A 13,299-nucleotide genomic window follows, 5' to 3' on the forward strand; every position below is an offset into this window, starting at 1 on the left:
GATTATGATGAGAAAGGACAGTAAATAGCTATCACTATGTGAATGTCTTATTTTCTTTCACCATGTAATAGCTATCACTAACTTTTGTTTTTACTGTCTTATTGTATTTCCTATGTTGAGAGATAGAACTAAAAGGACAGTTAAATGCTTGAATAATGGAACAGAGTCGAGACTATGCCCGAGGTATCTGGTAATCTTTCTACTTTACCAAAGCCAATTGCAATTTGTTTTGGAACAAAGAAAGATGCTCTGTTAATCTAGGGATATGTCACCCCTTTGTTTTTTGGATAGGATTTGGTGCATTATCGAATAAGAGCTTTTTTTCTTTAGAATTATCAAATCAGTGCTTATGTATGCTGTTTGCAGATGTTACAATAACAACTGCAAATACAAGTTGAGAGGAAGATCATATTCCTTTTGTGGTGCAGCTGGGGTTTTTTTATCATATGCGGTGCTTTTCGTTGTATGACCATATGAAGCTGCAGATGCAAATATTTCTTAAGGTAGTCTTCTTCATTACGCATACTTATTACGCGTTTGTTTTCTGGAAGTTCATTCCTGTTTTGGGATGTTTGAATATACAAGCATTCTTTAAATTACAATATTTTATTAAGTTAAACTGTTTAAATTACTTCTTATTTATAATTTTAGCCCTTGCGCCACTTTGAGGGACTGCTGGTATAGCTCATAGCAATTGATGTAAGTCCCTTACTTTCGTAATACGGTACTTGGAGTGACTGCTGTTAGAGCTCATAGCAATCGCTGTAAGTCCCTTACTTCCGTAATACGGACACTTACATTTATGATCTTTTTTGTGTTAAGAAGCTACATTTATAACTTATAATCGTCTTACGTAGAGCAACGCATATGTATATCGAATTTACCTGTGTTACTCGAACAATTTGCTTTTCAATTCGCGAAGGGAATAAATAAAATCCAATATCTGTGTAAAAGTTTAGTTTCCAACTTCCTAGCGGTGAAAATGTTGCCCTTTCTGCAGACTACATCCTTTCACACACTCACTTTGATATGGTTAAACCTATATATTCAAGATTTTGATCTCAGTGTGATTTGGCAATACTTTTCACCTAATATTCCTCTCTCTCTCTCTCTCTCTCTCTCTCTCTCTCTCTCTCTCTCTCATGAAGGCACTCATTGCATTAAAAAAAGGTTCCCAGTTAATCAAATATAGCCGGAAAGGGAAGCCAAAACTTCTTCCATTCAGAATTTCAACTGTGAGTAATTTCCTTCAGAGAAGAACAAGTTTGAATCATTTTTTTGTAATTGTGTATATTATAGTTCTTTGAATGAAAATCCTAATTTTGTACAAATTACAAGGTATGTTATCACCGTCCTTAATCTACATATATGCAATGTGCAAAATTACATCTGTTCTCAAGAATGAACCTGTTTTGTTCCATCCTTCTGTTAAGGATTATAATTTGTATAGAATTTATAAGTTTTCTATCTTTCGGGCTCTTTTGGGTTACTTTATGTTTCGAACTAGTTGGATTTAGCATTCTTCACAAGCTTTGATAATTGTTTAATTTCTAAGTTTTGTTTCATGCAGGGTTGATTTACAGTTTGACATTCTCGACGATGATGATAATGGAGTTCAGGATTATGTTTCGCCCCGAACAACAAGGACGGATATGCTGTCTATGCCAACAAGGGGGTAAGGTGAGATATAGTTTTCGTCATGTCTTTATGGTAGTAGCTTGGCATTTTCCAAGGACTTTTAATTGCTGATGCATTGTTGAATACATTAAGAATGATGCGGTAAACCGGAGAGGGAGTCATCAGCTTATGGATATGTTGTAATCTTTTCGCTACGTAAACAAACATGTTAAGACATCAATTCTAAAAAAAACTTGGTCTGCTACTTTACTCATGGTGCTGTTGGTTTACTCCTACGATAATACCTAGCTACAACAAAAACATGTCCTTAACTGTGAGAGGAATCCTCCTGTGTGACTTTGGTTACCGATTTATGATGAATATGATTTTCGTAGCTTATTATCAGGACAATGTTAATTTCACTTGATTATTTCACATTTTCCAGGTCAATCTTTGATTTTGAGTCTTTCCGAAAGCTGCTATCATCTCCAAAACCCTTATTCTGGTATGTAGATAGCTGCTAAGTGCCGCAGCTCACTCATTGTAGCATGCCCTCTGTGGCAAGCAAGCATTATAATTCCACTTTGTGGATTGATATTAAGTTGGCTTATGGAATAATATAAGGTCGTGTCATGGTTGAACATTTCTACACTCTTTATAGCCAGGATTATTTTCTTCTTTGTGAAATTTTGACCTCTTGCTCTTCAGTTAAGAAGCCCGATTACTGTTGCAATTTTATAGCATGTCACTAATAAATATTCGTGCATTATTTTGATTAACCAATTTTCTAGGAAAATGGCTTTTGTGAATTGTGGTTAGACATAGTATTTGAATTTTGTTTTTCCTGTTGAAAATTGCATGGCACAGTTAATAATTTCTCTATCATTATTTTGTTTGAACAATTAGCTTCTCTATCAAATTTGAAGTCCGGATATGCCATATAATTATAATAGTTGGGAAAGTTTCTGCAAATCTTTTTGTGACTTTTTTAATGGGTATATTGTTCCATTGCTTTCTTACGGGTATATATGTTTTGGCTATTTGAGAATGTGAATGAATATCGTGCTGCAGCGGAGCCGCTACTGGGATGTGACAGTAATTGCTGTTGTAAAGAGTCCCTATATGCTGCTTAAAGGCTGGTATCGACTGACTCATGATCTGATTACTCCAGAAGGTCCATTTCTTGAAATAGCTTGCATCCTTATTGCTGGTTTGACAATCATTCTGTGGCTAATTGTGGTTGTTTCAAGTATCGTGTTGGCAGTTTTCATGAACATTTTAATTGGATTGTATGCATCAGTTGTAGTCCTATCAGGTTTGCTTACACCAGACTAAAATCATTGTAATCTCCTTGGCTTTCAGGACACATTATATGTTTGAACTACATGTTTCTTCTGTTTCTTAAGGAAACATAACTTTTTTGGAAACCATCTCTTTCTAATCAAAGACGTTCAATTTCTTCCCACTCATTGTAGAGTGTCTTTATATGCCAGCTTACTTAAATGTATATAAAAGCAAAACTGATTATCTTATCAACCTTATTCACTCATGTATATCTCTGTTTGTTCATAATTGTGTTGAATTTATTCAACTTAAATGTGTTTTATTCATCCGATTACGCCTGAAACAACTGGTTTCCGCAGCAACTTGCAGGCGTAATTTCCAGTTTGTGTTGCATCCGACTTGGGATACGTGGACGAAGGAGCAAGCATTAGGTATAGTCGATCCATCATGGGATCAGTCATATGCTGCACATGAGGTTTCGTGATGCATCCAAATCAGTCTACTTTGCGTGCAAGAAACTGAATCGGATAGGCCAACCATGTCGGAAGTTGTTTTTCATGTTGAGTAATGAAACAATTCTTCCCTGTCCCAAGAAACCTGCATTTATATTACAATCCAGAAATCCAAACTCAAAAGTGTCAAAAAGAGAAATTTGTTCGATAAACAGCTTAACAATAAATGCGGTTGAAGCTCGCTAATGACCTAAGTTGTATGTTGTATTCAAATAAAAATTTCTTGCCATCGTCTTTTGTAATGTCATGTGTTACCAAACTTAAGAGCAACTCTATCGTTGCAAAGGTTCCCTCAAGTTATTCACTATTTAATTCATCCAGTGAACAGTAACTGACTTTTGTATCTCTACCTCTACACTGAATAGCTCTGGTAATAGGCAATAAAATATTAGTATTTTTTTTTTATAATTAATATTATATTATTTACTTTGTATAAATTAATATTAGATTATTAATTTATCTCCAGATCCTCCTCATTCTTCCTTCTTCTCTGCAGATTTCCTTCTTCCTTCTTCTCTGCAGATTTGGTTCTGCTTCTTCTTCTTCAATTATGCATCTTCTTCTTCACTTCCTTCTTCCTTCTTTGTTTGTTTATCAGAAAACTTCTTCAATTATGCATCTTCTCCGACAACCATCACCGAGGAAGTCACGACACCGGCTTCGGGAAAGCGCCACATCAACCCCGGGAAAGCCCACAATGCTAACTTGGCCTTTAAAGAAGATGGATTCGGAGGCTCTGGTGGGTTTGGGTCTGGAGAGGATCCTCTCCGTAGCTTCCAAGGACGACGAAGGTCGAGTAGCTGTAAGGTTGAGGCCCAAAAATGCAGAGGAGATGATGGCTGACGTCACCCTGACGTCAACCTTCTGTCACGTTGCCTTCAAGCTCTCAGGCTGGCAACTCGTGCTGGGCCTCTCCCTCAGGCCCGCTTGGGCTCCATCACCAGCATACGCTGGACCATCTCCCTCGGGCTATCTAGCCATGTTCCAAAGCCAGTCCACCGAGCAATAGCCCACGATGGAACTGCTCTAAGTGAAGAAAAAAAGGTCTTGGTTGTAATTTTTGGTAGAATGTTGATTCCTCTCTGGTTATCCGAGTTTAGTACAAAGAATGTATATCGGTTAATAACCGAAAAAAGTGTACCCCTGTTCCCCTGTTTTCCTCGTCTTGATACAGAGTATTCACAAATAGTCACCTGGAGTTGACCATACTAAGAATAACAGTCAACTAAGTAATGAGCGTGGTGAGTGCCGATGGATATGGAGATAATTAGGGGATTTAACAGTTTGCAGCTACGATGCATGGACACAAACATGGGGATATGACATGACACAGGGATACGTCAAGTTAACAAGAAGATTATTGTATGACCACAAGGTAATACAACACAACACGGGAATACAAGAAGAAACCACCTTGTCCATGCATTTGTAGTAACATGCATAAACGATTTTATCAACTAGCTATTAAATTTGTTTTAGGTTTGGAACTTGTGGAGAGAAGGCAATGCCTTGGAAATCATTGATTCATCTCTGGGTGAATTGGACCATGTCAACCAAGTTCTGATATGCGTCCAAATTTCTCAGCTTATGTGGGCAAGAGTATGCCATGGACCGGTCAAAAATGTCGGCGGTTGCTTTCATGCTAAGTAATGAAGAACCAGCTCCTTCACCAAAACAACTAGCATCAAAGTTATAACAGTGGAGATCCATCACCCAGTTTTTTTTTTTTTTTTTTAATTATTATTAAAGGGAGGGGAGAATTTGAAACTAGCCAACAATTTAGGGGAGGACGCAACTTCGAACCTAAGACACAATTTAGGTGAAATCCAACATCCTATCTACTAAGATATTAGACCACATGCAAAAACCCTATCATCCACCATTGAAGGAGAAAATTCTTTAAATGATGTGACATCGCTAAAGTTGAAGTCTTTTAAGATATTTCAAGTGCATTAACATGTAGGGCGCCATAATTATTGGTTACGATTGCGAATTTGCAAGGTAATTGAAGAGATATTATACTTGGACTAGTTAGCTAATTATGTCAATTGTGAGACGACGTACTATGGTGGAAACTTGAAAGCTAACAGACGCATTCACATCAATTAGTGTTTAAGAATGAGAGGTTTGTGGTCATCAAACTTCAGCATAGCATACGAAGCAGGTAAGACTTTTCATCTAGGTTTTGGCTGCTGTGATTCTTCGCACGCCAAATAAAAAATCCTAGAACTTTCCAAATTGGTCCCTTTCGGAGCCAAGTTAGTTAGCTCTGCCGTTCATTCGCATGCACAGAAACGTCAATTAGAAAATTGTCCTTATCAATCTACTGGATACAACTGGGGTGTGGTCAGAATTAATGAAGTGGAGATTTCGACATGTACGAAAGGAATTCGCGTGTGAATCCAACAACTGGAAGCCTTTAGCGTTGCGCAATCTCCAGAGAAAAATAAAATCCAACATTTCGGGCTTTTTGTTTCTGCTTGCCATTAAAAGAAGCAACCTTTTTAGCATTTAATCAACCCCTGAGAAACTAACCATGAATTCTACTAAATTCTTTTTTGTCATAATTAGATTGCTTAGCTTCCTTGTGATTCCTCCCTCCTCCATTTCTGTTGCCCTAGACGCCATTACACCAAACCAACCCCTAAGATATGACGACGTTCTTCTCTCCGCCACTAAAATCTTTGCACTAGGGTTTTTTAGCCCAGGCAATTCACATAACCGTTACATCGGAGTTTGGTACAACAATATTCCAATCCAAACAATCGTCTGGATTGCAAACAGAGACAACCCCATAACTCCAATTGCTGGAACTGGGCTCCTAGCTATTCATGGAGATCATGGAGGCCTGGTCATTTATGGGAAGGACCAAAATACCGCTCTTTGGTCTGCTAATGTCACAGTCTCTTCGCCAAACAATTCCGTAATAGCCAAACTTTTGGATACGGGAAATCTTGTATTGCTTGAGAACAATGGTAGTAGCCCAAGGGTGCTGTGGCAAGGCTTTGATTACCCCTCAGATACACTGCTTCCATTAATGAAGATTGGGCTGAACCGGCGGTCAGGGCTGAACAGGCGCTTAACATCTCGGAAGTCCCAGGAGGATCCCGGATCAGGGAATTTTTCGTATGAGATTGACCCAACCGGGTTTCCGCAGTTGATGCTTTTCAAGGGTCAAACCAAATGGTTTCGAGGCGGAACTTGGACCGGCCAGAGATTTAGCGGGGTCCCCGAATTTACAATTAATAGTGTCCGCAGCTTTGTGAACAATAAAGATGAGATGTATATGGTGTTTACTGTTCCAAATGGCTCAGTATTCACAAGGGGGGTGCTAGATGAATCGGGAATTGTTAAACGGTTCGTATGGCGAGATCAAGAAAACAAATGGATCGAAGTAAGCTCTAGCCCTAGTGAGTGGTGTGACTACTATGGACAGTGTGGTCCAAATGGTAACTGCGACCCATACAGTAATTACAACTTCTCTTGCCTTTGTCTGCCCGGATTTGAACCCAAGTCCCCCCAGGATTGGTATCTCAGAGATGGATTGGGTGGATGCCTGAGAAAATTGGGAGCGTCTACATGCCAAAAAGGGGAAGGGTTTGTTAAGGTGGCACGTGCGAAGGTACCCGACTCATCTACGGCACGTGTGAATATGAGTTTGAGTCTGGAAGGGTGTGAGCAAGAGTGCATGAAGAATTGTTCTTGCATGGCATACGCGCGTGCAGATGAAAGGGGAGGAGGGAAGGGTTGCGTGACGTGGTACGGGGACTTGATAGACACAAGAACTTTTTCAAATGTTGGGCAGGACTTGTATGTACGAGTTGATGCAGTTACTCTAGGTAGTCACTTTATTTTTCATTCTCGCAATATTTTGTATTGTACATTTTCTACCGTAATTTCTCTAATACAAGACAAATCTTGTTGGATAGTAGTTGCCCGGCTGTACTTTGCCATGATCCGCCTGGCTAATTACATCCTACAATTATCTCGCACATGATAAAACCCCATAATTTTCCTTTATTTTTTATAGTGATTTGCTACTGTTTACAGTTCACAACTGTTGAATTCGTTGGTTTTTTATTTTTATTTTATATCCTTGTAGCTCAATTTGCAAATGGTTCTGTAATTAGCAAGAAGGCAAGGCTGGCAATTTCACTTTTATCCGCTCTTGCGTTCCTTGGCCTGGTTTTTCTTTTGTGTTGGTTGGTAAGGAGGAAGAGCAAAGGTAAATAAATTTTGCTTCTCTATCTTAATTAGTATCCCTCTTGTGTCGGTCTCTATTACATCAACACTACAATAAACGACTACAGTCTCTAATATTAGTTGTAAGAATTGAGATGGTAAAAGACTTACTAGTGGCTACTGGGCGGGTATACTATGAGGGCTTTTACTCACTCTATTCTGTACAACTAATGCCAACGGTTATTGTAAGTTTTCTTGTAGTGTCGTGCAATACTGATTGTTTATGACCAAAAGGCTATAACATTGCATTGTTTTTTAATTATGTATTTCATGACAGCAGGCAGGCAGAGAAAAAATATGTTTTTCATGGAAGATAGAACAGATCTCGATGATCAAAGTAAAATAAACTCAGAATTACAATTCTTTGATCAAACAACCGTCGCAGCCGCCACAGACAATTTCTCTGTAGCGAACAAGCTTGGGAAAGGAGGTTTTGGCTCAGTCTATAAGGTAGTTAGCTTCTATAATTTTCCGAATGATGCATAACTTCAGGTTAACATAGAAGCTTGCAACAAACATGCAATTCATGTTTGATACCTTCAAAAATGAATGGTAACATAAGTGCTTGGATTATAATTCCAGGGTGTACTTCATAATGGAAAGGAAATAGCGGTGAAACGACTATCGAAGAATTCTGGTCAAGGAATTGAAGAGTTTAAGAATGAAGTTGTGATAATTGCGAAACTCCAACACAGGAACCTTGTCAAGATTATAGGTTGTTGCGTTGAAGATGAAGAGAAGATGCTAATCTATGAATACGTACCAAACAAAAGTTTGGACTCTTTTATTTTTGGTACGTCTTCTTATTTTTTCCTTTAATTTCGTTTTGAAACTAAAGTTAACAAGAATTGATTTGCTTTCAACTTCTTAATGTATTCAGATGAAACGAAAAAAAATCTTTTAGATTGGACAAAACGCTTTGAGATTATCTGTGGGATTGCTAGAGGGATTTTATATCTTCATCAAGATTCGAGATTAAGGATTATCCATAGAGATCTAAAGGCCAGTAATATTCTACTGGATGCATCTATGAGCCCTAAAATAGCAGATTTTGGTATGGCAAGAATATTTCTAAGGGACCAATGTGAAGGAAATACACATCGTGTGGTCGGAACATAGTAAGTTAATTAAATTTCATCAAAATTGAAGATATAAATTGGCTAGAACTTACCAAAATAATAGGTTAATAGTTCCACCTTCCGAGTACAAGTCTCACCATGATCTCTTTATACTGATGCAGTGGTTATATGTCACCGGAGTATGCAATGGAAGGAATTTTTTCAGTAAAATCTGATGTGTACAGTTTTGGTGTTTTACTGCTAGAAATCATAACTGGCAGAAGGAATTCTGGTTACTACCACAAAAAATATCCCCACTCAAATTTGGTTGGATATGTAAGCTAACTATAACCTATTTGTAAACAATGATTTTCCCTACTTTATTCATGCTTGGTTGATTTTTTCAAAACTCTTTTAGGTTTGGGACTTGTGGAGAGAAGGCAATGCCTTGGAAATCGTTGATCCATCCATAGGCGAATCGTACCATGTCAACGAAGTTGCGAGATGCATCCAAATTGGCCTCTTATGTGTGCAAGAGTTTGCTGCTGACCGGCCAACCATGTCGGCAGTTGTTTTCATGCTAGGTAACGAGGCAACAGTTCCTTCCCCAACACAACCTGCATTTTTGTTGAGGATGGGTTGTACTAGAGTAGATCCATCAACGAGTACTGAAGGAGCTAGTTCTATAAATGATGTGACATGTACAGAAATAGAAGCTCGTTAAAGAAGAGCGTAGGACTATCCGACATGTTCCACAATATATATATGTACACACACACACACACACACACACATATATATATATATGTGTGTGTGTGTGTACTAGTTTAGACTAAAGTGAGGAGGACGGTTTGAATTAGGCTTGACAATTTCTTGCACGACTTGTTAATTTGATACGAATTGATGCAAAAATAACAGACTTTGATTTAACCCATTAACGAATTTGGTCATTATCAGGTCACCATCCGGAACCTGTTAAGATAACAGGTATGGTACGAAAACGACAAGACGGCTTGTTTTTTCAAGTCTAGACAATAGGCATGATAAGTTCTTGTATGACCTGTTAACCCAACACGAAACGACATGAAAATAACAGGTTCTAAGTCAATCTATTAACGAGTTGGTTCGTTATCAGGTCACATGTTACAAACATGCTAAGATAACGAATTTGAGACGACAAAATCGGTTAAGAAAATGAGTATGACACAACATACACAACAAACACAATCCATTTTCCAAGTCCAGTTTAAAACCATGACGCACTGCCTTAAAAGAAAAGGCCGCAAATACCAAGGCATGTCGTACATACCAATATAATCCACCAGTTGCATATTAAGATAAGATATTTTGTATTCAACAATACATGAGATGACAATAAAACAACCCCTTAGACCATCTCCAATGGAAGTGTCAAATTATAATTGGTCTGAAATCTTACGTCAAATTTTATGTTTCTCCAACCAAATTGCCAAGTATCATTTTCTTATTAATGTAGGGTTTTAAATGGTTACATTTATTAAAAAAAAAATTGTTATACAATTTTTATTGGCTGAAATGCTAGTGTAATAAGAGATTCACAATTAAACTAATCAAAAATAAATTTGGCGTTGATATCAAATTTAACTCCTAATCACAAAGACTTTAAATTTAGTCAGCAAATAACACTTCAATTGGAAGGATTTTATATCAAATTTGGACAGTGACATCTCCACTAACCACTTTACTTTCTTAAAAGAAACAAACATCCTTGTCCAATGTAACCTACATTTACATAGTAGAAACATAACCTGCATCAACGTGGATGTAGTCTCAACTCGAGGTGAACCATGATATATCATTGTGTTCTTGTGTATTTGTGGAATTTGCAATCATATCTAATTTTTCTGCTGACCGGCCAACCATGTCGGCGGTTGTTTTCATGCTAGGTAACGAGGCAACATTTCCTTCCCCAACACAACCTACATTTTTGTTGAGGAGGGGTTGTACTAGAGTAGATCCATCAACGAGTATTGAAGGAGCTAGTTCTATAAATGATGTGACATGTACAGAAATAGAAGCTCGTTAAAGAAGGGCATAAGATTATCCGACATGTTCCACAATATATATATGCACACACACACACACACACACACACACACACACACACACACACACATATATATATATATATATATATATATATATATATATGTACTAGTTTAGACTAAAGTGAGGAGGACGGTTTGAATGAAGCCCGACAATTTCTTACACGACTTGTTAATCTGATACGAATCGACGCAAAAATAACAGACTTTGATTCAACCCATTAACGAATTTGGTCATTATCGGGTCACCATTCGGAACCTGTTAAGATAACAGGTATGGTACGAAAACGGCAACACGGCTTGTTTTTTTCAAGTCTAGACAATAGGCACAACAATTTCTTGTATGACCTGTTAACCCAACACGAAACGACATGAAAATAACAGGTTCGAAGTCAATCAATTAACGAGTTGATCGTTATCAGGTCACATGTTACAAACATGCTAAGATAACGAATTTGAGACGACAATATCGGTTAAGAAAATGAGTATGACACAACATACACAACAAACACAATCCATTTTCCAAGTCCAGTTAAAAACCATGGCGCACTGCCTTAAAAGAGAAGGCCGCAAATACCAAGGCATGTCGTATATACCAATATAATCCGCCAGTTGCATATTAAGATAAGATATTTTGTATTCAACAATACATGAGATGACAATAAAACAACCCCTTAGACCATCTCCAATGGAAGTGTCAAATTATAATTGGTTTGAAGTCTTACGTCAAATTTTATTTTTCTCCAACCAAATTGCCAAATATTATTTTCTTATTAATGTAGGGTTTTAAATGGTTACATTTATTTAAAAAAAAAATTGTTATACAATTTTTATTGGCTGAAATGCTAGTGTAATAAGAGATTCACAATTAAACTAATCAAAAATAAGTTCGGCGTTGATATCAAATTTAACTCCTAATCACAAAGACTTCAAATTTAGTCAACAAATAACACTTCAATTGGAATGATTTTATATCAAATTTGCACAGTGACATCTCCACTAACCACTTTACTCTCTTAAAAAACAAGCATCCTTGTCCAATGTAACCTACATTTACATAGTAGAAACAAAAACTGCATCAACGTGGATGTAGTCTCAACTCGAGGTGAACCATAATATATCATTGTGTTCTTGTGTATTTGTGGAATTTGCAATTATATCTAAGTTGGTCCAAGATTGATCCAATTTTGTGCGCCAACAATACTCATCAAAAAATTATTTACTCATGAATTTAATTAGAAAACATATGGAATGAGAGCCTTAAGAGTATTGGGAAAATGATCTTTAAACTTGAAACGATACCAATTCCTGGTAGCATAGCTCCTTCCGGCCAAGTAGAGGGCGGTTCCCGCGGTGAAGGAGAAGGCGTAGAGAGTCTGAGAAATGAAAGAAACCCCAAGAAATGTTGTGATTTCAAAGAGATAGTGAGGGCATATAACAAGCTCAAACAAACCACCATTGGGAATCTTGTACTCCTTCTCTTCACCTGGCTTCGACCTCATCTTCGAAAGAAGGTAGTGATGGTACAAGTTGCCAGAAATTCCTATTACAAACAAGACGATGCCGGCGCTCTTCAAATCAATTGCCGGCTCTGGAAACCCTAGCACTTGGCTGCTTAGGTGTTGACCATAAATCATGCTTCCAGTCGACAACAAATAACTCAGACAGATCGGAATTGCTGTATCAACGCCCATTCCTCCACTATACTTGTGAATAAATTGAACCTATACATGTACATGCACATACATATATTATATATATGTATATATTACACACATATACACATTACGTATGTACGTACCTCAAGAATCCTTTTGAGAAAATGAAGGGTTAGAGCTGAAGAGAGCAGTAGAGATCTGACATCGTGATGGGGAAAAAACAGCAAGGATGTGACAGCAGCGACGAAGGCGGGAGTATAAGCAACGAGCATGCCTGCTCTACCGGACAATGTTACTACTTCTTGTTGCTTTTCAAGTTTTGGTGCAAAATTTTGAGGATTATTGAAATTCCAGAACTTGGAATACTGCATGTGCTTTCCTCTGATCTCTGAAATCCCAGCATTTGCTAATGACGTGAAGCTAATCACTGACATTGCTGTCATGAAAATAGAAGGAGGTGGTGGGAAAATAAGTGCCGAGATTATCGACATACTACTCATCACCATAGTTAATCTTAACCAAACTCCTGTAATCGAACAGCTAATGGTGGATTAGAGGACACTTTCTAGCTATTTAATCAGTCTTAATTTGTTCTAAACTACTCTCTCTCTCTCTCTCTCTCTCTCTCTCTCTCTCTCTCTCTTTCACACACACACACACACATATCTACTGGGTAGCTAAATGCTTTTTCGTTTTCCGGGGGTTATGGCTGGCTTGGCTACATGTTCCTGCCTTCTAGGCCACTGGTTTGTTGGCTATGCATCACATCGGGCGTCTTTGGAAGTTTGAATGGCTACTAGATAACCCATGAACATGTGTTGCTTTGGTAGACCACGTTGCACAC

General features: G+C 37.8%; 2 protein-coding genes and 1 long non-coding RNA gene across 4 annotated transcripts; 2 read left to right on the forward strand and 1 right to left on the reverse strand.

The window, feature by feature from the left end:
- Nucleotides 1-650: 650 nt before the first annotated feature.
- Nucleotides 651-3,698, forward strand: LOC137748976 (uncharacterized). 2 transcript variants are annotated; one of them, XR_011070134.1, is made up of 6 exons: nt 651-764; nt 1,149-1,235; nt 1,571-1,680; nt 2,063-2,122; nt 2,689-2,791; nt 3,261-3,698. It is a non-coding gene; the product is annotated as an uncharacterized lncRNA (long non-coding RNA). The 2 variants fall into 2 exon arrangements; XR_011070135.1 differs by having other exon boundaries at nt 656-699.
- A 2,116-nt stretch (nt 3,699-5,814) lies between these two features.
- On the forward strand, nt 5,815-9,439 carry LOC137748975 (G-type lectin S-receptor-like serine/threonine-protein kinase At1g11410). The gene is made up of 7 exons (XM_068489160.1): nt 5,815-7,252; nt 7,516-7,638; nt 7,933-8,105; nt 8,238-8,448; nt 8,536-8,773; nt 8,896-9,049; nt 9,132-9,439. Exons 1-7 carry the CDS (start codon nt 5,950-5,952, stop codon nt 9,435-9,437), a joined length of 2,508 nt encoding a protein of 835 aa, XP_068345261.1. The 5' UTR covers nt 5,815-5,949; the 3' UTR covers nt 9,438-9,439.
- A 2,463-nt stretch (nt 9,440-11,902) lies between these two features.
- On the reverse strand, nt 11,903-13,091 carry LOC137748872 (uncharacterized). Its single transcript, XM_068489059.1, has 2 exons — nt 12,599-13,091; nt 11,903-12,521 (listed from the first exon to the last, which is right to left on the reverse strand). Exons 1-2 carry the CDS (start codon nt 12,959-12,961, stop codon nt 12,033-12,035), a joined length of 852 nt encoding a protein of 283 aa, XP_068345160.1. The 5' UTR covers nt 12,962-13,091; the 3' UTR covers nt 11,903-12,032.
- Between the last annotated feature and the right edge of the window lie 208 nt (nt 13,092-13,299).

This window comes from Pyrus communis, chromosome 10, assembly GCF_963583255.1.
Source record: "Pyrus communis chromosome 10, drPyrComm1.1, whole genome shotgun sequence".
NCBI classification, from domain to species: domain Eukaryota; kingdom Viridiplantae; phylum Streptophyta; class Magnoliopsida; order Rosales; family Rosaceae; genus Pyrus; species Pyrus communis.

Bases quoted from the DNA above. Each gene is read 5' to 3' on its own strand.
- LOC137748975 (XM_068489160.1), top strand. From the start codon at position 5,950: ATGAATTCTACTAAATTCTTTTTTGTCATAATTAGATTGCTTAGCTTC. The intron at 8,106-8,237 runs GTAGTTAGCTTC...TTATAATTCCAG, and splicing joins GTTTTGGCTCAGTCTATAAG to GGTGTACTTCATAATGGAAA. The intron at 9,050-9,131 runs GTAAGCTAACTA...AAACTCTTTTAG, and splicing joins ACTCAAATTTGGTTGGATAT to GTTTGGGACTTGTGGAGAGA.
- LOC137748872 (XM_068489059.1), bottom strand. From the start codon at position 12,961: ATGGTGATGAGTAGTATGTCGATAATCTCGGCACTTATTTTCCCACCA. The intron at 12,522-12,598 runs GTACGTACATAC...GTACATGTATAG, and splicing joins TTCTCAAAAGGATTCTTGAG to GTTCAATTTATTCACAAGTA.